At 54.7% G+C, this 23991-nt stretch overlaps 1 protein-coding gene across 1 annotated transcript; it reads right to left on the reverse strand.

The window, feature by feature from the left end:
* Positions 1–3366: 3366 nt before the first annotated feature.
* Positions 3367–15124, reverse strand: MEX3D (mex-3 RNA binding family member D; the record flags this gene model as incomplete). Its single annotated transcript, XM_083880069.1, has 2 exons — positions 3367–4763; positions 14662–15124. The coding sequence occupies 2 exons, from the start codon at positions 15122–15124 to the stop codon at positions 3511–3513; spliced, it is 1716 nt and encodes a 571-aa protein (XP_083736195.1). The 3' UTR covers positions 3367–3510.
* Positions 15125–23991: the final 8867 nt, after the last annotated feature.

Here is a 23991-nt window from a genome sequence, read left to right on the forward strand (position 1 = left end):
AACCCTCGTCTCACCTGTGCTGAGCCCCCTGCAAAGTGCTACAGGCCACCAGACTGACCACCAGCACAGAGGTGATCTAGGGGACACCCAAGCCACCACAGCCCCTACAGCTACAGGGTGTGGAGCCTCCCAGGTCAGTAAGGACCCCCCTAGACCTGCATAAAGGGGGTGAAGCCCCTCCAGCTCCCTTCACAGCATCGTGGGTGGGACTCCTGAGCCCCTCACCTGCATGTACGGGTCTCTGGCAGCCATAGAATGATCCCCCCACTGCTGCTGCTGCCAGTCCTCCTGATGTCTTTTTCTCTGGCCCTAAAATATGAATTGGACACAATTAGAATGATAAAAAGGTACCTTTATATGAGGAACCTCAGGTGCACAAATTCATCAGGTAGAAAAGGCTGAAGACGCATACTGCACATGACCCGTGCACAGTTTTTATAGATTCTACAAATTAGCACATATGACAAGAATCCTCCAATTAGAAAAGCGCCTGGTGCAGTAATTCCCCTAGTTCTAGCATCTTGCAGGTTCCCCCCCTTAGGATAAGATCCAGGCCCTGTTTACAAAAGTATGTCTCAGAAAGCTGGTTTCAACCTTGGTTTCTAAGTAAAGCCAAGATAGCATAGGGATCCTGGAAGTTGTTTTGCCTTTCTGCCTGGGAGAAATGTGAAACTAAGCTACAATATGAAACTACAAAGCAGCAACTATATGTGTAAAGGATACAGAGAATATATAAAAGAAAAAAAGGGTAAACCCAAAAAGGGCATCGCTCCTCCTGCCCCGCCTGCAGCCCTTTCTGGCCGTTAATGCTGCTAATTGGAGGGGGAGGGGATTATGTCCCCCAGCCCCTCCCCAGGCTGGATGTGTTCCTGGGGGTGCTGGGGTTGGTCCACCCACGGTGCATCACCCCGAGATCCCTCTCAGCTTGGGCACCATGATAACCCTGATTCGGGGTCCCCATAAGAGGTGCCCCAACACCTCACTTGGGGCATATAGAGAAGCCTCATTAGGCACCCCCAACACGGGACACCCCAAACTCTCCTCTCCCACCTGGGACATCCCAAAATCGCCTCAAGGGCAGCCAAAGACCTCTCCTGTTTCGGATACCCTGAAACTGTCCTCATTGAAGGGCACCCTGAGGGCCCCCAACAGCACAGCCTCCACTCCCCCCATGGCAGGGACTCCAGTAAGAATGGAAAGCAGTCACCCTCATACTGGTGGTGCCCCGACACCTCTGGGTGTCCCCACTGCTCACAAGTGCTCCTGTCTGGGCCCCCAGTGCCCATGGGTGCTATTCTTCAGGGGTGCCTGTGTGCATAACTGCGTTTGCCATGGCCCCCAGCTGCCCATGTGTCCCCACAGCCCTGGGTGCTGCTATCAGCAGATCTCTGCTGTCTCCACACACCCAAGTGGCCCAAACAGCCCTGCAGGGCCAGAATGAAACCCTGCTGTCCAGGTGCCAAACAGAGCATGGGTGCAACTGGGGACAGAGTGACAATGGGGGTGAGGGATGATGAGCATGGAGAGTGGTTTGGGTTGGAAGGGATCTCAAAGCCCATCCAGTGCCACCCTTGCTATAAGCAGGGACACTTTCCACTGTCCCAGGCTGCTCCAAGCCCTGTCCAGCCTGGCCTTGGACACTTCCAGGGATCCAGGGGCAGCCACAGCTGCTCTGGGCACCCTGTGCCAGTGCCTCCCCACCTCACAGCCAACAATTCCTTCCCAATATCCCATCTAGCCCTGCCCTCTGGCAGAGGAAGCCATTCCCTGTGTCCTGTCCCTCCATCCCTTGTCCCCAGTCCCTCTCCAGCTCTCCTGGAGCCCCTTTAGGCCCTGCAAGGGGCTCTGAGCTCTCCCTGGAGCCTTCTCTTCTCCAGGTGAACACCCCCAGCTCTCCCAGCCTGTCCCCAGAGCAGAGGGGCTGCAGCCCTTGGAGCAGCTCTGTGGCCTCCTCTGGACTGGCTCCAGCAGCTCCACATCTTCCTGATGTTGTTTCCACGGGCTGGGACAGCTCTGATGTTGTTTCCAAGGGCTGGGACAGCTCTGCAGGTGGGGTCACACCTCAGTGGGGCAGAGGGGCAGAATCTCCCCCTCCCTGCTGCCCATGCTGGGGGCTTCCGCCCAGGGCTAGGATGGATTTTGGGACTGGGACCTGTCCAGCAGCACCACAGTGCCTGGAGCAGGAGGGTATGTGGGAACAAGGAGAAGGCCAGACCCAGAGCAGGGTCACCCAGCCTGTGGGAAGTGAAGATGTCCCCACTAGTTCCTTCTCCTGCCCCAAAGCTGGCACCATTCTCCCCGGGCCCAAGGAAATGGGAACAGGTACCAAGAGGCTCCAGGTAGGGAGACACCATAGCTAGCACAAGAATTCATATATAGTAAAAAGTCTTTATTAAGAAGGCTTTGAAGTCAAAAAATAAAACTCTTGATACAATTTTCATAACCGTCAAGTCAGCTCAGCAAATATATAATCAGTACTTTAGCCATGTAAGGTTAAAGGTCCGTTATTTTCTTTTTAAAATAAAATATATTTTAGTTTTTAAAATTTATTCAATAAAGTACATATTTTCCTATAAATTCCCTACATATACATAAAGAGGTAAAAATAAAAAAATAAAACAAAACCCCCCAAAAATAAAAACAAAACTAAAAAATCTCGAAAGCCAACCAAAGAACAAAAAAAAAAAAAAAAAAGAAAAAAACCCAACCAAAACAAAAAAGAATAAACTCCCAAACCAACTCCAAAATTAAAATGGAGATAGAAATCTGTCTGGTTTTTGTGACATGGTGTGTTAACTGTACCCCCTCCGTTCCACAACCTCCTGACCTCACATCACACATTTTTGGGCAGTTTTCACATTGGCAAAATACAAGATAGACCTGCATTACAAAAAAAAAAAAAAATTATATATATATATTTGTAGAACCACTGAGAATCACAAAAAAACAAAACAAAACAAAAAAAAAAAAAAAAACCACCAAAAAAAACCCCTACATACAAAAAGAACCACAAAAATTATTATAATAATAATAGAATGATTTTAAAAAAATAAAAGACAACCCTTGTGTGTCCTAAAATTAAAAGTGCAACCGGACCTTTTCTTTCTGGTTATTTCAGTTTGCAAACGGAATACTGGTATTTGGGAAGGACTGGTGGAGAACAGCCGGGCTCCCTCCCCAGCCCCACAGCCAGGTGAAGAGTTAAAGCTATTCTGTAAACATCGGAGTTTCCTCCTCGCGGAATTCACGCCCCTCTTTTCCTCATCCTCATCTTCTTCTTCTTCTTCAGCCCCTTCGCCCCCACCCTCCCGACCCCCCAGATTCGGCCTCCCCCCGCCCCTTCTGCGCCCTCTGCACCTCTCCAGCTCCTCACGCTGCCTCTCCCCCCTCCCCGCCCCGTGCGCCCATCGGATCTGTTATTAAATAAAAAGCTCGATTCAAACAGTATAAAGTCCTTAAAACGCCGTGGTGTTGCAGTGGAGGGTGGGGGCTGCCAGGCAAGCCCCCGGGCTACGAGAAGATGTGGATAGCTTGGGTGGCGGGCACGTGGCACGCAGGGCACTGCGGCTGCGCCCGGCCGCAGATGCGGAGGGCACACTCCATGCAGAACAGGTTGTGGCCGCAGGGCACCAGTGCGGCCATCACCTCGCTCTCCAGGCACACCATGCACTCCCGGGAGCTCTTGCGGTGCCCGTCTGAGCTGCTGGAGTCGGTAGGCGAGCCCGAGGCAGCTGAGATGCTGCCAGGCAGTGAGGAGGAGGAGGAGTAGCCGGTGCTGTTGGAGAAGGAAGAGAGCGAGCCCTGGGCAGGCAGCCAGGCCAGGGCACCGGTGGGGTCACTGGGGATGCGCCGCGCCGAGGGGTGCTCCAGCCCCGCTGCCCCACTCTCGGGCAGGGTGGGCGAGTGGCGCGGTGTGGCCGGGCCGCTGTTGCGTCTCTGCGAGCTGTTGATGGAGGAGCAGCTGCTGAAGGCTTGCAGGGGGTTCCCCGAGCGCTCAAAGGGTGACCAGATGGTGGTGGTGGGTGTGGTGAGGTCGAGGGCCAAGAAGTCGAAGCCAAAGTCGCACTCATCGGAGCCCAGCGGGGCCGGGGGCTCACTGAAGGTGCTGTAGGGGCTGGTGGGGCTGGCAGCTGCCACGCGCCCGCTGTAGAAGGACTCAGTGGAGCCACTGCCCAGGGAGCTGAGGCTGTCGTTGCGCAGCGCGACCGAGGGGCGCTGGGCAGGGTGGGGGGCCTTGGCCCACGGGGTGGCTGCGCTGCCCTGCAGGTCGAGGCAGACATCGGTGCCGTTGGAGTGGAAGTCGTTGTCGGCGTTGACGTCGATGAAGGAGCCTGTCCGCATGGTGATGTGCGCCTCGATCTCCTCCCGCGCCCGGTCCACGTTCTCGGGCATGCCCGTCACCTCAAACACGGGCTCCTTGTCCCGGCTGGGCGTCACGATGTAGGTGTGCGTCTGCTGCTGGATGCGCTTGATGGTGGCTCCCTTGGGTCCCACCACCAGCCCCACCACACGGTAGGGGACCCTCACCTGGATGGTGGTCTGGCCTGGCAGGTTGGGGGGCCCCTGCATGGCCCCTGTCAGCCCATTGACTTTGTTGCGCGTGGCCCGGATCATGGAGAAGTGCTCGGCAGCTGAGAGGATCTCCCGCTTGGCCATCTCCACGTCCTCCTTCCTGCCAGTGACGATGAACACAGGCTCCTCGCCCCTGACTGGTGTCTTGATGTACGTGTTGGTCTTGGCACGCAGGGCTTTGATTTTGCAGCCTGCAGGGCAAGGAGAAGGGAAAAAAATGACACATCAACGCTGAGAACTCATAGTGACCCTCTGCTCACCCAGGATGGGGACACAATGGACCAGCAGGTCCCTGTGCCTCTGCACCTGGAGCATGGACACCCTTGGGGGAGGGGTCCCTCCCACCTCTGAGGCAGATGGGGGCTCATGGCTCAGTGCAGGGGACTGCTCTGGCTTCTCACAGCTGGCACTGTTCTGACCCTCAGGAGTTGGGGATCAATAGGATTCAGCCTGCAGCCCGGCTCCAGAGGGCTGGGACAGGCGTGGGCAGAGGTGTCAGGGCAGGCAGCCAAGGGGGCACCATCAGGGCCACTGAACAGGTGAGAAGCTGGATTCATTCCAGAAGTTTTTAAGGAGGTACAAGGAAAAAAGATACCAGGATGGAAAGGAAGGAAAAAGCTGTTTGGATCCTGCAGCTCCACTGACACCTCTGAGCCAGCAGCTGAACCTGAGGAACAGCCCTGGATGCTCTCCTGGAGGGACAGGGGAGCTGGACCTCCCCAAGGCAGGAGACACAGCCACCCCCTCCCCTCCTTGTCCCACAGGACAAGTGCCTGGGCTGGGGCAGGGGTGTGCTCCCAGGGCTCCTGCTCTCCCTGTTCTGGAAAATCCTGCTTCCCCTGCAGAAGGAACTTGATTCAGCAGGCAGAGCTGTCCATGGCTGGGTGTGGGACTGTGAGATGGTGCTGCAGCTCTGCCTTTGGCCCGTACAGCCCTGGGCACAAGGGGCTGTACAGAGAACCCTGCCCCGGCCCAGCTGGGCTCCAGCTGTGGGTCCTGGCAGCATCATCCAGCCAAAGGCTTCTGCTCACCTCTGGGGCTGCTCCAGGGCCACTTTGCTTTGCTCCACTGAGGAGCAGTCTGTGGCTGCCAGCCCAGCCCCACTCCCTGCACCCCCAGCCCTAATTGCATCCACTCTTAATTATGTCCTACAAACCAGGCAGAGTGCAACCAGAGCTGAGTTCACTGGCCACTGGCACACACAGCAGTGAGTGACCTCCGTCTGTTCCCTCCACCTGAGCTTTGCAGGGCACCCAACACAAAGCTGAGAGCCAGCAGAGATGGAGGGTGCTCCATTGCAGCCCTGAACTTGTCCCTGTCCATGGCAAACGCTGCAGATCCCTGTGGATAAACAGCTCGACTCCTCTGGGCACAGCCAAGCAGCTGCAAGTGCCTGGTTGGCTCCTCTGAATGGCTAGGGCACTCCTTCCCCTCCTTCTCTTCCCAGACACTCCCTGAGGAAGGGCAGGGCTGCTCTTCCAGCTGTGAGGCTGGAGAAGGAGAGGCCTAGAAGGCTGAAGGGCCTCAGCACATGAAAGATGCAAAGCTGCTGGAAAGAGTCCAGAGGAGGCCACAGAGCTGCTCCAAGGGCTGCAGCCCCTCTGCTCTGGGGACAGGCTGGGAGAGCTGGGGGTGTTCACCTGGAGAAGAGAAGGCTCCAGGGAGAGCTCAGAGCCCCTTGCAGGGCCTAAAGGGGCTCCAGGAGAGCTGGAGAGGGACTGGGGACAAGGGATGGAGGGACAGGACAAGGAGGGATGGCTTCCCACTGCCAGAGGGCAGGGCTAGATGGGATATTGGGAATGAATTGTTCCCTGTGGGGTTGGTGAGTATTGGGTTTCTGCAGGCAGGTTTTGGTAGCAGCAAGGTTACAGGGGAGGTGCCTGTAAGCAGCTGCCAGAAGCTTCCCATCTCCAGCAGAACCAATTCCAGCTGGAATTCCAGCTGACTCCAGGATGGACCTGTTACTGGCCAAGGCCCAGTCCAGCAGAGATGGTAGGGATAACTCAGGATCATGGATTTAAGAAGGAAAAAAGGTCGTGTGCAGCTGTAATTTGGTCTACAGAAAAGCAGGGTTAGAAGATGTGAGAGAAGCAGCTCTGCAGACACCCAGGGCAGGGCAGAAGGGGCAGGAACTGCTCCAGGCACCAGAGCTGAGATTCTCCTGCGACCTCTGGGAAAAACCAGGTGAAGGCCATGGAAGTCCACAGGGGTGCAGAGATGCACCTGCAGCCCCAGGAGGAGCAGGGGCTGCCCAAAGGCTGTGACCCTGAGGGAAGCCTGAGCTGGAGCAGGGTCCTGGCAGGGACCTGCAGACCCGTGGAGGGAGAAGACCATGCTGGAGCAGGTTTGCTGGAAGCACTTGTCACCCTGAGGGAGACCCAGGCTGGGAGAGTGTGTGGAGACCTGTGTCCCATGGGAGGCACCCCACACTGGGGCAGGGGAAGGGCTCCAACTCCTCTCCCTGAGCAGCAGCAGGAACTATGTGGGATGAACTGACTGTGATCCCCATTCCCATCTCACTGTGCTGTTGGAGGACAGAAGGAGAGCCTAGTAAGGAGGGAGAGGTAAGGGGAAGGTATTTTTAGGATTTATTTTACTACTCATAGTCCTGCTTCAGTTTTGTTAATAATAAATTCAATTAGTATCCTCAAGTTGAGTCTGTTTTGCCCTTGACAGGGCAATATTGGGTGAAGGATCTTTCCCTGCCCTTATTCCAAGCCATGAACTCTTTGTTGTATTTTCTCTCTACTGTCCACTTGTGGAGGGCAGTGATGTAGCAGCTTTGGGGGGTGCCTGGAACCAGCCAGAGTCAACCCACTACAGTGAAACAGGCTGCCCAGAGCATCTGTGGCTGCCCCAGGGTCCCTGGAAGTGTTCAAGGCCAGGGTGGACGGGGCTTGGAGCAACCTGGGATAGTGGAAGGTGTCCCTGCCCATGGCAGGGGGTGGAGCTGGATGAGCTTTACTATCCCCTCCAACCCAAACCATTCCGGGATTCTATGACTCAGCCAGGGCTGGAATGGCACAAGAATTTGAGTCAGGTCTGTCCCAACCAGGTAAAACAATCCAGGCTCTCCAGCAGCACCCAGAGAGCAGAGGGAGAACAGGAGCCATGCTGTTCCTGCAGCCCCAGGGGTGCTGCAATTCCCACAGCATTAAGCCTCGTGGATGACAAGTAGAAACCTGTCACAGTAAGTGAGAAGCAGGAGCTGCCCTGGGTGTCACAGCCAGGCACCACTGACCCCTGGCAGGTGGATTTATGGCTGGGGCACAGAGTAAAGCAATGGCCCAGGGACTGGGGCAGGACAGAACCATCAAAGGTGACATTTACTGAAGCCATTCTCATGTGCCAGCTCCTACAGAGCTGTCCTGGGAGAGGCACCTGCAACCCCCACATTCCTCTCCCAGCTTTATCCTCGTACCTGCTGGAAGATCTGCCCCTGCTCCACTGCTTGGGAAACCAGGACAAGCCCAGGGCAGTGGGAACAGGCTCTGCTGGGGCTCCTGTGGGCACCAGTCTCATGCCCAAGGTCCCAAATTCATCCTTTGCAGCATCACAGAATCATTGAACATCCCAACCTGGAAGGGACGGACCAGGATGGAGTCCAAACCCTTTCCCTGCACAGACACCCCAACAATCCCACTCTGAGAATCCCTGAGAGCATTCCTGCAGCTCTGGCAGCCTCAGGGCTGGGACCATTCCTTGGGGAGCCTGGGCAGTGCCCCAGCACCCTTGGGGGGAAGACCCTTTCCCTGAGTTCAATCCCAACCCTCACCAAGTGGCAGTTTCAGGATGCAAAGCCACTGGCAGCTCCAGGAACTGCACACAGAAGCCACTCAGGAGCCACATCCCATGGGGGACACGGTCCAGTGAGGCTCCTCCTCACCCCACTCTGTCATACCAGCAGCACCAGTGGGGCCCAAATGATGCCATGGCAGCACCAAAGAGAGAAAGAGTTTGTTTGGCTGCCGCCGTGAGCTCTTCATAACGACAAAGCCAGAAACCTTGGATAAAAATCAAAGGGGTGCCTGGTTTGGCCAGTTCCACCCTTCTCAAACCAGCAGCACAGGAAAAATGCCCCCAACCCATGGCTGCTGGATGCTGCCAGGGCCATGGATGGCACCAAACACAGCTGGGGTGGGAGCTGGGTTTCCCAGGGGAAGGGTAGAAGAGGAAGATGGCAGATCTTGGAGGGTGGGGGTGTGGGGTCAACCCCCACCTCTCCCAGAACCACACCAGGAAACACTGGGAAGGGAGGGAAGCCAGGGAAGCACTGCCTGAGGCCACATGCTGGCACCTGCACCAGGAACTGTGCCTGTGAGGAGTCTCCAGCACCAGGACACACCAGGGAACCAATGTGTCCTGCCCTGGCCCCAGGCCCAAACTCCTCTGAGACACCTCTTGGCCACAGGGACTCCCAGGCAAAGGTCCCAAAGCCTGGAGCAGGCAGGATGGGCAGGATGAGCAGTCTCCCCAGGCTGGGGTTCAGGGAAGTATTTAAACCCACAGGCACAGTGAGCAATGGCTCTGGGACACGGGGACCTGGTGATGAGACACAACCTCCCAGCAGGACAGCCCTCACCCCTGAGGTGGCTGAGCCAGGGCTGCCCTGCTCATGCTCAGGAGAGGGGGATGGCACCTTGTGGCTGAGCCCCCCAGAGCAAGATGGACTTGACTGCAAACTGGGGGTTTAACCAGCAACTACAGCCAGGGGAATCATGGAATGGTTTGGGTTGGAAAGGATCTTACAGTTGATCTTGTTCCACCGCCTGCCATGGGCAGGGACACTATCCCAGGGTGCTCCAAAACCCATCCAGTTTGGCCATGGACACTGCTACGGATCCAGGAGCAGCCACAGCTGCTCTGGGCAACCTATGCCAGGGCCTCCCCCACCCTCACATGGGTAAATTTCTTCCCAATATCCCATCTAGCCCTGCCCTCCGGCACTGGGAAGCCATCCTCTGTGTCCTGTCCCTCCATCCCTTGTCTCCAGTCCCTCTCCAGCTCTTCTGGAGCCCCTTTAGGCCCTCCAAGGGGCTCTGAGCTCTCCCTGGAGCCTTCTCTTCTCCAGGTGAACACCCCCAGCTCTCCCAGCCTGTCCCCAGAGCAGAGGGGCTGCAGCCCTTGGAGCAGTTCTGTGGCCTCAGCTGGACTGGCTCCAGCAGCTCCACATCTTCCTTGTACTTGGAATGATCCAGACCAGTACAAGACATTTCAGATGAGCCCCTGCAAACATCCACACCAGCATGCTGTGACACCATCCTGGATGACCACATCCCTGTGAAGCTGCTGCAGGATCAGGGTCATGCTGGAGGGGGCTTTGGAAAGGACCTGGAGCTGCCTGGAAGTGCCAGTGAGCTCCCAGCCCAGGCAGTGCCAGACCTCAGCAGCAGCAGGTGGCATCCACACATTCCCCTGGCCAAGGGCTGCTGTGCAGCACCAATGGCAACAGAGCAGAACAAAGTGCCAGACTTTGCTGCAAGTCTCCACCAAAGCGGCTTTAAAGATCCAAATAAAACCAGCCCAAAACCAGAGGCAGTATGGAGGGGACAGGCCCAGGGAAGCTCCAGCCCCAACAGCCCTTTGTGAACACCAGAGCCTGGGTCGGGCCAGCCTGAGTGGCTTAGCTGCTGTGTTCCATCTCTTTGGTGGAGCTCTGAGCCCCTGTGGGCACAAATTCATCCTGGAACTCCACAGCCACACTCAACTGCCAGCAAACCCTGGTATTCCAGAGGTCTCAACTCCCTCCAGGTCACAGCCCCCTGTGCCACCACACCCAGCTCTGCCTGCAGGGACAGCCTCGAGGAGGGGGTGAGCAGGACACTTCCCAAACCATCTGTCTCAACTCCATGCTGTCCTCTTTCACCCTCTCCCCATCCCACACAGCTCCCATTACACTCCACTCTGCAAAACTGCCCTGGCTGAACCCACCTCATCTGCCCTTGGGATGGGACATTGGTAATTTCTGACAATAAACAGAATTCCAGGGAACTCTCCCTGGGATAATGTGATGATGGAGGCAGCACCCCAGGAAAAGCATCACCAAATAAAACTTGGCTCTCTGCGAGAAGCCCCAGACAAATCAGGGCTGAGATCACTGCAAGAGCCCATGAAAACCAGTACAACAGTGGGAGAGAGGGTTGGGAAGAGCCTCTCCATCCTCTGTGCTCCAATGGCCATGCTGGAGGTGATAGATCCCACACAGCTCATCCACGCCCTGATCCCAGCATGGCCAGGGCAGCCTCTGCTCCCACATCAGATGCCTCCTGAAAACAAGGACAGAGCCAGCTCATTCCCTTCACCACACCTCTGCTTGACCAAGGAGGTCTGTGCTGGCAGTGCTCAGCTCTGACCTGGTAAAACTCAAAAAGCACCAGCAAAACTTTTCTAGAGGAGCCCCTGGTGGCACCTGCCAGGAGGATGGTGTCTGCCACAGGCTTAGGAATCCTCTGGTGCCTCACCCCTGAAATGCCCTACCCATGGCTTTTCCTCTTCCCCACCTCTGCAGCATCTCCCGGCCTCTGATCCAGAGTTCTGGAGCTCCTGGTCTCCTTCATTACCAGTGAATGGCACAGGATGGGCCAGGACTGGGGCCAGGCGTGGAGGAGAAAATACTGCACCTCCATCACAGCTCCTCTCCCTCTGCTGAGCACTCCTTCCCAACTCTGCACACAGGAACAAACTCATCCCTGCAGCCCTGCAGCAGCTGCAGGAGGTGAGCACATCACACCTTGGCTTCTTCTCCAGACACTGGAAGAGTGGGGCAGGGAGGCTGGGCTCTTCTCCCTGGGACACTGCACAGGCAGTGCCAGCTCTCAGATGCACAGGCAACCAGATCCATCTGTGTGACCAAGCTCAGGAGTTCCCAGCTCTGCTATGACCCAGCTGGGAGGAGGCAGCCAGGAGGATATGCCAGGTTCCTCCAAGGACATGGCACCTTGGTAGGAGATAAGAGAGCAGCAACCTAGGGCTCCGAAGTGAGAGGATTCCTTGCACCTGTGATCCACGGCAAGGTTACAGGTGCCCAGGCTGACCCAGAGAGACCCATAGTCACCTGTACATCTTCTCAGCACAAGTGGAATGCCAGCCACACTCTGGCAGTGAGGAGAGGTGCCATGTGCCATCATTCCCTGGATCTACCCTTCAAACATCCCAGCATCTTCTATAAACAGCAACTTTTCCTTTGTAAAGCTATGACAGTCCCTGAGTATCACAGATGGGGAGAGGAGCTGTGGCTCCATCCCATGGGAGTCACCTAGTGTGGGAGGGGAGAACAGACACTGCTGGAAATGCCCCTCCAAAGCTGGGACAGCAGGAACCCACAGCAGCACAGTGCCCATGTGCTGTGGGCAGCTCAAACACCTGCCCTGTGCTCCTGGTGATTCCTGTTATCCCCATGGCTCTCTCTGCTGGATGGCAAGAGGAGCCCACACTGCTCCAGTCGGTGCCCACAGCACATTTTGGAGATGGTCCCTCCCATGGCAGGAGTCATGACCAGGCTTGCAGGCGAAGGCACAGCCAGGTAATCCTGCCCGGCCACGCAGCTGTGTGGGCAGGGGGGAGAGGAGCTGCAGAACCCTGCTGGAAGATGCTGCTCTGTGGTGTCACCAATGCCAATCTGGACATGGGGTCATGACAAACACTCCTCCAGCTCAGGGAAGAAAACACCAGTTTGATTTAGAGAACAAAGATTTACCTGATGGGCTGCTGCTGCTCCTTTGTGAAAATGTTAAATTAGGATATCTGGAGGAGAGAAACTGAAGAAAAGAAGTAGGAGAAGTTGTGTCCAACTGCCTGTGTCTCATCTCAGCCTGCACAAGACAGGACATCCATGTGTTGGTCCTGGCTGCCAGGACCTCCCTGGTCCTCACTTATCACAGCAGCCAGTCCAGGTCTGGACAAAGCAGGACAGGTCCCAAAGTGCCCCAAGGTGTGTGGGGAGAGATCCTGAGCCTTGCCCCAACTCCAGCCCCTTCCAGGGCACCCGAGATGCACATCTTCATCCCTTCCTATGTTCCAGGTGTGGCAGAACCACAAACTTCTGCTCCCTGGGTCACGACCAGGCTGGGCAGTGAGGGAAAGACAAGTGACAGGGACATGGTCTAGTGACCCAATCTAGCCTTGCAGTGTCACCAGCAGGGCACATTTTGTCACCACGATGATGATGGTCCAGCCAAACACCTCAAGGCTCAGCTCTACAGCCAGACCTCACTGCCATGGGGCTGTCAAAACTGAGGGAGACTCACAGGGAGGACCTGGGAGGCAGCATAGGGTGAGTGAGAAGGGCTCTACTTGTGTAAGCCCTGAGGAATAAACTCAGTATTGCTCAGGCTACACCTGAGTTTCCTTGTTGTAATCCAGCTGCCAGCAGCACGGAGAGTAGCTGGAGCACAAAGACACTGCTGCCAACCCCAAACTGCCCAAACCACCCCATCCCAAAATGTGATTGAGGGTGCCATGCAAAAATCCAGTGCAAGGCCACCACTCTGCATCCCAGCAGGCCAAGACCAGGAGAGGGGCAGGAAACACAAGAGGAAAACCCTGGAGAAGGCTGTTCCTGCCCATGGGCTGGGGCTGCAGCTTCAGCTCACAACTGGCCCCAGGTCACCTCCAAGCCCACAAGGTGCCCCTCAAGCATTCCTCCTCAAGCCAATATAATTTCTTCAGCGGTATTTTTTTCAAAAGTTTCAAGAGCCCGCGAAGCTTAGCAAGCACCCAAACTCTGCCAAGGTGTTTGGGCAAGTACCTGGCTGTGCACCAAACTCCTCGGGGTGCCGGAGGGGCAGCACCGGGGTCTCATCACACCGAAACACCAAGGAAAGGAAGGCATCGACCGGCAGCTCCCGGGCCAAACGCAGCCATTCCCCCGGCCTGCTCCCCCGGCAGAACTACCGGGTTCCCAGCAGAGCCCAGAGCTCGGCACAGGTTCGGTTTCAAGCCGCCGGACCCTGCGACTCCGCAGAGCCCGGCGGCGAGGCCACCGAACCCGGATGTCCATGCAGCCCGGGAGGAGGAGGAGAATGCTCGGGAGCGGGGCGCGGCGCCACGCTCCGCTCCCCCGGCTCGGCGGGGTCCGGCAGCCCGGGGGAAGCCCCGGCCGGGGCGGTGGGACCGCAGAGGGGTGCGTGGAAAGTTGGGAGGCCGGGAAGCGGGGCCGGCTGGGAGGCAGCGGAGGCCAATGGGAAGCGCAGAGCATGATGTCACCGCGCTCATCACAGCATGGCTCTGGCTAACAAAGAGAACAATGAGCCTGCCCAGTTCCCCGCTTCCCCCCTGGAAAAAAAGCCCCCCGACCCCCGGCCTGCAGCCCACCGGGCAGGGAGGAGTGGGAGCTGCCGGCTGAGGGCAGGGCTGGGGTGCCAGACCCCACAAGGGCAAGGGCAAAACACCCCGGAGGTCACGCTCCCTGGCAGGGGATTCCTGCCGGGATCTCTGCGGGCAGCAGCTCCCTTCCTTTTTTTTTTTTTTTTTTTTCTTAAATCCTGCGCTCTGGGTCTTTTCTTTTTTATTTTTCAAGGTGAAAGTTTGGTTTATTTGGTATGTCCTGGAGACAAAGCCCACTTCAGGCACACCCACCCGGCGGGGGTTGGGGCGTCCCTTTGTGACAGCTGGGTGCGAGGGGCTCCTCGACCACCTAAAAAGAAGGGGTTAATGACCATTTATATCGGATTTATCAGTAGGATTTGTAAACGAAGTTCGAGATAAGGGGCACCGTGTACACGCCGAGTCTGAGATACCGAGCTAGAGGGGAGGGGGCAGAGGCACAACTACAATGAAACCAAAGCTCTCGCCTCGCTCCGTGTCCTAGCAGCTCCCGTGGACTCGCGTGGCTCCCGGGAACTTTCCGTGATCATTCGGCGTTATCTCACCCGGGCCGATGGAGTTTAATTGCAATTTCCAGGCAGTTCGGTGGGACCGGCGCGGAGCGCAGTTCCCGGGACCCGCGGCCGACTTTTGGGGCCGCGGGATCTGTCGCCGTTAAGTTTCACCTCCCCACGGAGACAAAGCCCCGAAACCGCCCCAGATCGCGGCGGGCCGGCCCGAGGGAAGGGGGTCTCCGTGTCCCGCCGCGTCCCCACACCGCGTTACCTTGCCGGCCCACGATCTCGGCGACATGCTCGGAGCTGGGCACGGGCACGCACTCGGTCATGTTCACGCTCTTCTTCCTGCTCGCCGGCGGCTCGGGCAGCAGCGCGGGCGGCCCCAGCGGCGGGGCCAGGCTGCTGAAGGCGCCCGCGGCCGGGGCGGGGGCCGGCACCGGGGAGCCGCCGCCACCGCCGCGCTCCCGCTCCCTTAGGCCGCCCGGCCCCGCGCCCCCCGCCGGCTCCTCCGCGCCCTCCAGCCCCAGCAGCGAGAGCTGGTCCAGGGCGAACCTCAGCGCGGCGGCTTCGCCCTGCGCCGGCGGCCCCGGCGGCCCCTCCCGCTCCCGGCCCGGCTCCGGCTCCGGCGGCGGGTCCTGCCCGGCTGGCGGCGGCGGGCTGAGCAGGGTGAGGCAGCGCGGCGGTCCGCGGGCCGGCTGCCCGGGCTCGGGCTGGTACATGGAGCCGGGCATGGCGCGGAGCGGGCGCGGAGCGCAGCGGGCCGGGGCCGGGGCGGTGCCGCTGCCCGGGGCCGCCGCCGCCGCCGCCTCCCTGCGCCCCCCGCCCCGCCCGGCGATGGGCCGGGCCCCGCCCGCCACGCGCATGCGCGCCACAGTCCCGCCCACAGGGCCACGCCCTTCTGAGCCCCGCCCTCCCCGCGGAGCCGCGACCTCGGCCCGGCCCGAGGGGTCCCAGCATTGGGGGGGGGGGGGGGGCGGAGTGTGGGGGGAAGGGAGCCCTGAGCATCGCAGTGGGATGGGAGAAGTCTGAGCACCGTTGGGGGTCCAAGCAGCACTGGGGCGTTCTGAGCATCACAGGGGAGCTCCGAACATCCCGGGAACGATCCGAGCATCTCCGGAGGGGTCTCTTAAAATTGCAGGGGGTACTGAGCATCCCAGAGGCACTCCAGCATGGCAGATAGTTCTGAGCATCTCGAGAAGTTCCGGGCATCCGAAGGGGATCCCGGCCATCGAGGAAGGGCGCTTACCGAACATCCCGAGAGATTCGAGCATCCCCGGGGGCCACGAGCATCCCCGGCACACGGCACTGCCGCCCTCCCCCCATACGCAGCTCAGACGGCTGTTCCCATCGCGTAGCCGGGGCTGAGCTGCCTGAAAAACGCCGCCGAAACCGAGGGAGGCGGGAGGCAATCGGGAGGAGACAGCCCTGCAGTGCCAGCGCTGCCACCGTTCCTCAGCAGAGGGGACCGAGCAGGTCAGTGGGTACCGCTCGGCACCGCAGGGACCGGAGCCGCGCAGAGCCGGAGCAGCGGCAGCTCCTCCCGGCACCGGGCAGCCGCTCCCCCCGCCCCTTCCAGGCACTCAGGGACAGAGCTATGGCACAGCCCCGCACCGGGACCGCTGGATTCCTGCTTCTCGCCAAATTACTAAACTTAAGAAAACATAAAATTTCTCTTTCCTCCCATCATTTCCCCATGGATCTTCAGCTTCTATTTCACAAGGTTATTCCACAGGGTCCCAGAGCACTTCGGGGTGGAAGGGACCATCCAGTTCCAACCTTCAGTTTTGCTGCTTACTCTCAGCAGCAGCGTCAGCTGGTTCTGCCTGGCAGATACACAAACACCTCAGCAGCCTGAATACCCCGAGCCCAGGGATCCCAATCACCTTCCCCACAATCACCGTCACCACAGTAGGTCCCTGCTGCCATGGATGTCCCTCCATGGCTCGCTACCAAGCAGCTGCCCCCAAACCTTTTGTCCCACCTGGGGCAGTGCTTTACAGGGCCTTCCACAGCCAGTTCTTTAGAAAACCTTCCCCGGCCGTGCTGACCCAGCACACTCCTTCCCTGGAAAAACATAGACCAATTCCCAACTCACTCAAGACCCCACATGCCCAGACATTCCCATTCCACAGCTCGACACTCAAGTCTAAATTTCTCTATTTACACATAATTGTCTTTCCCAATCACTGTCTTTGGGATTAATTCAACCGTTTGGCTTGGGATTGTTTTTAATTGCAAGAACCATCAGTGTCTGGGCTAGAAACCCCCCCTTCAATCCACCCACTCTGTTCCCATTTCAGATCCCAGCAAACATTAACTCCTGCTTCTCCATGGCCCCAAAACAAGCCACATGGGCTGGCACTGTGCTTCCTAGCTGGTGACTCTTCTATGGACAGAGACTTTTGCATTCTGATACTTTGAAAAGGACAACTGAAACTTCTGTGGGACCTTTTCAGCAAGGTAACAGCCACCAGGAACTGTCTCCTTAATTCTTTTCCCTCCTCTCACCTGACAACTAAACTCATTGTCTTCCAGATGCTAAAAAGTTTAATGAAAACAGTTAACAAGCTGCTTCTCCTCCTGCTTTGCCTCTTCTCCTCCTGCTTTCTCTCCAGAGGACTCAGCTGTGAACTCCCACCAGCCCTTTTCCTTCCGTCTGCCTGTTGAAGAGAAAGCTGGAGCAACTTCTGTTTTCCCCACAAACAGCTCAATTTCATGGAGATGTGTCCATATCCATCCTGATTCCTGTCCTTACACAGATGCAACAGCATCAGCACTGTTCTGAGAATTCTCCCACTCCAGACCTGCCTTCTCCATGCCATGAGCTCTTCAGAGAGCTGGCAGGCTCCAGGATTATTGCATAGAATCCCTGAATATCCCAGCTTGGAATAGACCCATAGGGATCCTTGGGCCTGCACAGACACCCCAACAATCCCACCCTGAGCATCCTTGAGAGCATTGTCCAAACACTCCTGGAGCTCTGGCAGCCTTGGGACTGGGACCATTCCCTGGGGAGCCTGGGCAGTGCCCCAGCAGCCTCAGGGAGAAGAACCTTTCCCTGAGCTCCATCCCAACCCCAGGACACAGCTCCAAGCCATTTTTGGGATGAGGGTTTGTATCTATTGAGGAGAGAAGCTTCTCCTCCAGGGACAGACACAGGAAATCCAAGTCTGACCTTGAGACATCTTTCCTTCACCACTTCCCAAAATATTTAACATAGTAAGTTGAAACAACTAAGAACAGTGGGATTTCCATAACTTGAGACCGAAGGATACAACTACTCCTGTCTGAGCTCCTTTTGTTCCCAGATAATGGAGGAAGCTCAGGCATGACCAACACTGGCTCTGGTAATTCCACTAGGCAACCTTGAGCAACCAAAGGTTCCTCAGAGATGTCCTTGCTGCAGTTCCAACATCAAACACACTCCTGGCCACCACATCACCAGCTCTGAAGCCACTGACAAGTCCTGTACGCGGGCTTTCAAAGCCCCCTCAGGAACTGCACTCCCAACACTGCCATTTTTGTCTCTCTGCTCTCTCATTCCTTTTGGGAAATTTCTATGTCAAGTCCAACAACACCCAGGGAAACTGCCAGTTGTTATTTTAAGCACTTTGGCAAACCTGATTTGTAGATGTTGTGCCTCTGATCTGTTCCATTTTCAGCAGAACTAGCTCATACTTTCTTCAGAGAGTCTTAATTCCACACATGACACCAAGTGGCCTTTGGGTTTTTTTTAACCTGAGCATTTAGCAGTTCTTAAAGAGACTTGTGTCTCCCATTAATAGGAAATGAGTCTACAAACCAGGGAAGTCATTCAGCACAACTCTATTTCTTTACCAAAACATGACCATGTAGAAGAACCAACTTCACTAAACAAAAGACAAAAGAGAAGGCATGGTTGCTGCTTCCAAGCCCATCTGTTCAGGTACTTCCCCATTTCCCAGCAGAAGTCATTCCCAAACATTAGTACCACCTGTAACTATTTGGTGTCTGACCATTAAAGCTGTGGTTGCTCCATCCCTGAAGTGTCCAAGGCCAGGCTGGAGAGGGGTTGGAGCAATCTGGGATAACGGAAGGTTGGTCTACCCCATGGCAGGGGTAGAACTGGATGGGCTTTGAGGTTCTTTCCAACCCAAACCATTCCGAGATTCTGTAATCTACAGAATAAAGATGTCGCCAAAAAGAACAATAGAATCCCACATACAGACAGGGAATTTCAGAACAATGGACTAAAGCACACCAGGTGTCACAGTCCATTAAGGTGCTTCTTATACAGAGAAAAATCAACAGAAGTTCAGCAGAACATCAACACCACCACAGCTCCCAAATCCCTCAGGAACAACTCTGCAACTGCTGCTTATTCCAGGTCAAGTGTGCAATGGCGGAAATAACAATATCTGAGCTGGAATATTTATTCTGCAATAGAGACCATCCTTTGTAGATCCACTTCTAAAGATGGGATTAGTGAATGCAGAAAGGGGAACCCTCCTATTCCCTCACCAAAAAACCCCACATTTCTCATAGAATCATCCCAGACTGGTTTGGGTTGGAAGGGATGCTAAAGATCATCCACTTCCACTGCCTGCCATGGACAGAGACACCTTCCACTATCCCTGAGTGCTTCAAGAACCCTCAAACATGGCCTGAGACACTTCCAGGGATCCAAGAGCAGCCACAGCTGCTCTGGGCACCCTGTGCCAGGGCCTCCCCACCCTCACAATCAACAATTCCTTCCCAATATCCCATCTAACCCTGCCCTCCGGCACTGGGAAGCCATTCCCTGTGTCCTGTCCCTCCATCCCTTGTCCCCAGTCCCTCTCCAGCTCTCCTGGAGCCCCTTTAGGCCCTGCAAGGGGCTCTGAGCTCTCCCTGGAGCCTTCTCTTCTCCAGGTGAACACCCCCAGCTCCCCCAGCCTGTCCCCAGAGCAGAGGGGCTGCAGCCCTTGGAGCAGCTCTGTGGCCTCCTCTGGACTGGCTCCAGCAGCTCCACATCCTCCTGATGTTGTTTCCAAGGGCTGGGACAGCTCTGCAGGTGGGGTCTCACCTGAGTGGGGCAGAGGGGCAGAATCCCCCCCTCCCCTGCTGCCCACGCTGGGGGCTCAGCCCAGCACAGAGGGGTTTCTGGGGTCAGTGCCCATGGCTGGGGCAGGCTGAGCCTCTCACCCACCAACACCCCCATGTCCTTCTCTCCAGGGCTGCTCTCTGTATTTTACCATTTGTCTTAATCACAGCACATTAACCAAATTCTGTAAAATGGGATCCAAAATTTGTAAAAAATAATACTTTTAAAGAATCATTTTAGCTGCTCTTCTCCTCTTTAGGAGGTCAATCTCTACTTTCTGCAGCTCTCCAAGCAGATGCAAATACCATGCAAAAAGCACAGGCTTGGAGCACAGCATAGAAGAGGTGCTGCAGCTCCGAGCAAAATCACAAAAAAGCCCTTACTCTGTGTGGGAAGGCTTAAGGGAATATTTCAGCACATCAGGAGCTGAATCACTGCATGTGGGTGGAGCCAGACAGATTGACAAGATCTAGAACTTGAAAGATGACCTCAGCCTGAGATCAATCATCCCACAAAGTCGCTGACTGAGGGAACAGCATATGGGATCAGCTCAAAGTGATGAGGCTCAATGTCACCGTGGTGTGCCACAACTGCAGCATAGGCACAAGCTACAGCTGAGGTCACCTGAATCTGGCCCAGATGAACTGTGATCCCTCATGCCACCAGGGCAAGCAGCCTTCTCTGTTACTCTTGGCATCCCCATGACAGCACCTTCAGAGACTCCCTTCCTAGAGAAGGACATGAAAGGGGCACCTTGGGGGAAGCGATTAGCAAAGGACTCTTTTTCATGCATTAGATGAATGAAGAATTGAGCTGTCAGGTAATGACTTTGGAGTTGTGGAGAAAGCCAACTTGATGGAAAGCTAAGAATTAACTGCAGATCAGACAAAACCATGAAAAATTAAAAGCTGGTACACAACGCTTTCAGGTTTTACAGCCCTTCAGATCACTAAATCCCACAAAACGTACCCAGTAGGCTAATCCAGGACATGAAAGTGCACTCATCTTGCAAAAAAAAAAAAAAAAAAAAAAACCACGTTAGGATTTTTTTAGGGTTCAACTTTTTCCAAAAGCTCAAGCTTTTGGGTCTGTACCCCACCTAGAGCACCATGTCCAGCTCTGGGCCAATATCAGGAGGACGTGGAGCTGCTGGAGCCAGTCCAGAGGAGGCCACAGAGCTGCTCCAAGGGCTGCAGCCCCTCTGCTCTGGGGACAGGCTGGGAGGGCTGGGGATGTTCACCTGGAGGAGGCTCCAGGAGAGCTGGAGAGAGACTTGGGACAAGGGCTGGAGGGACAGGACACAGGGAATGGCTTCCCAGTGCCAGAAGGCAGTGCTAGATGGGATATTGGGAAGGAATTGTTGACTGTGAGGGTGGGGAGGCCCTGGCACAAGGTGCCCGGAGCAGCTGTGGCTGCCCCTGGATCCCTGGAAGTGTCCAAGGCCATGTTTGAGGGGTCTTGAAGCACTCTGGGATAGTGGAAGGTGTCTCTGTCCATGGCAGGCAGTGGAACTGGAAGAGTTTTAAGGTCTCTCCCAACCTAAGCCCCTCTGGGATTCTATGTATCAGAAAACTTGTCATTTGTAAATGCAAATGAAACCAGATTTCATCAGCAAAGCATTTCTGAATTTTTCCACTGAATACAAACCAGTTCAGGTGACTTATTGTCCAGTTCTGTGCAGTCTCCAACTACTGCTGTCTGTAACTCTGCAAGGTAAGAAAAATCACCTCTGAGAGTTTAATTTAATGAATTGACTAAAAGCTTTCACATTGGAGGTCAATACTATTTCTTACTAGTAGTTAGTGTCATTAGCTAGTCAGCAGTAGTTACGGGTATTGGTAAGAAATTAGTAATACTAAATGAGATTGCTAAGCAATGCCCTGACAATTCCAAGCACATTTGGTGGGTCATTCTGGAGTTCAAAATGTTTTTCTCTCCCCACCCTCCCAAATGTTCTGTCACTGTAAATACCATTTAGCACACACTGTTCTGTGCTGTTCTCTCCTACACCCCAGCTACTCACGGGATCAGCATGGGGAGGAGGGGGAGAAAGGTTTTCCCTCATTAATTCAAGTTGATCCCTGCTAATCTGAGAACAAATCCAAATTTTTAGCTCACTACAGCCCATAGAGGACATTATTTTCTGGGCTGCAGAATTAGGACACTACCTTCCTGTGGCTGTATTTCATTAAAGCAGGAAGGTAAAATAGGCAACACCAGGATCCTCAACCGACCCCAAAGTCTGGAGCAATTCCAGCAGATGCAGAAATTCCTGTTCAGAGTGACAACAGCAAGGAATATGCATTTTCTGTGATAGGGAAAAAGTGGTATTATCCAAGTATCTGCATGGGCATCTGGACTTGTGGAGATTGTTCTTATGCACATAATCCCAAATAACTAGGATTTCCTGATTGGAGAGGTTATTACCAAAAATTTTACTTTTTCTCCATTAAGCGTTCCCCTGCCTCCTTTAAGCATTTTCTCCAATAAGCATTCCTCCTCCCTCTTTAAACACATTATCCTGCACTCTTTCCAAGGACCAGAATGATCAGTCCACACAAAATGGTCCCTCCTTAAAGCAAGACAAAAGCACATGACCCAGGAGTCCTTCCAGGTGTCCTGCTTAATTCATATCCCACAGAGCAGTGATGAGTATTTAGATGGGATATTGGGAAGGAATTGTTGGCTGGGAGGGTGGGCAGGCCCTGGCACAGGGTGCCCAGATCAGCTGTGGCTGCCCCTGGATCCCTGGCAGTGTCCAAGGCCAGGCTGGACAGGGCTTGGAGCAGCCTGGGACAGTGGACAGTGTCCCTGCCAGGGCAGGGGTGGCACTGCATGAGCTTTAAGGTCCTTTCCAACCCCAACTCCTAGCCACGACATCAGAGCCTCCCCAGGCAGGGTTTAACATGCCTGCATTGCTAGAGTCCAGCCATGTCATCCCCGACTCTCTTCCTGGTGTGCTCAGTTTACAAGAGAAAACTCCTCCCTTTCCTTGCTCAACAGCCAGTTCAGCAAGTTCAATTTCAGATGTGAATTGAGCCAACTTTTCCTGGGCAGAACCACCTCTAATAGCTCTGCTGGGCAAATTTAGACTGCACCAATATCTATTCCAATTCATTCTATGGTTTGAACAAAATTTAATCCAACTAGAATTCAGTAAAAATAACACTCTCCAAACAGCAGGATAATGACATTCCCCTTTAAATCTTTAAGTTTTATAAGACAAAGTGGAGAGGAAAAAGCTATAGTCATCAGCACCCTATGCAGAAGAGAATATTAATTAATGAAATATAAGCTTTGCCCCAATTCCACTGAATTGCTTTTAAGTACATTATTTACTAATCATGTGCTTAACAAGTTATACCTCAAACAAGCTGCTTTCTCCCTGGGGATAGATTTGATGATGGCAGACACTTTATGCCCATCAGTCACATCCAGGGCTGAGATAAAACAAACTAATCCAGTTGTTATTGCAGCAACATGAAAAAGACATTATGGTCAGTGAAAAGAAACACTTGATTTCCTTACCTTGGTAAGCAGGTACAGTTATTTCACTTTCTTTGGTTGTGAGGAGAGTCCTAGGTCCCTTTTTGGCACTTTGCACAAACAACTCCTCCACATCAATGAAAGCATAATAAACTTTGTAAACTGAAGGGAGGAGAGCTGAACTGGGAAAGCAGCTGGGGGAGGGAACAAGAGAGTTGGCAGCAATTTAAACTTGATATTCAGTGTGTCAAAATACAAGTATCAGCATCTCAATCACCTGTGTTATGGTATCTCAATGGTATGGTTAGATTCAAGTAAAAGTAGGTAAAACATCACCAGATATTAAAGTTTTCAAAAAGACAGTGTCAGAATAAGATTGCTCTGGTCGCAAGGTGTGCAGGTTTTGCACAGCTCTGGTGTGGGATATGAACTGCTGGAGTTGAGATACAAAGGGCTATATGGAAACAGACTTAAGTTGAGCCAGGAGAGGTTTAGATTGGCTATTAGGGTATTTTCTGTTTGTTTGTTTGTTTGTTTGGGGGGGGGGGGGGGGTGGGTGGGTTTCTGTTTGGTTTTTTTTTACAGAAAGGGTTGTCCAGCCCTGGCACAGGCTGACCAAGGGAGTGGTGGAGTCATCATCCCTGGGAGTGTTCAAAAGCAGTGTGGATGTGGCACTTGGGGATACGGTTCAGTGGTGAATGTGGCAGTGCTGGGCTGATGGTTGGATTTTATTATCTTAAAGCTCTTTTCCCACCTTAACAATTCTGTGACTCTCTATCACCAACCTGACCAAGAGATGGGACACCTTGGCAGCCTCTCCCTTGGGGAGGACACAAGAGAGGATTCTGCAACAAGAATGAACTGCTTTCCACGAATTTCCCTCCACATTCCCCTCTGCCAGGCCTCAAATGTCAAGATCCAAATCTCAGAGTGGAGCCCACAACAGAACTCCCAGAGCATCATCTCCACTGGGAGAAGCAGAAAGGGCAGAGCACAAAACTCCAGGTAAGGGCCTAAGGCAGACTAGAAGAACCTCTTCTTTGTGAGAAA

The sequence above is a fragment of the Zosterops lateralis genome, assembly GCF_965231275.1.
Source record: "Zosterops lateralis genome assembly, chromosome: 29".
NCBI classification, from domain to species: domain Eukaryota; kingdom Metazoa; phylum Chordata; class Aves; order Passeriformes; family Zosteropidae; genus Zosterops; species Zosterops lateralis.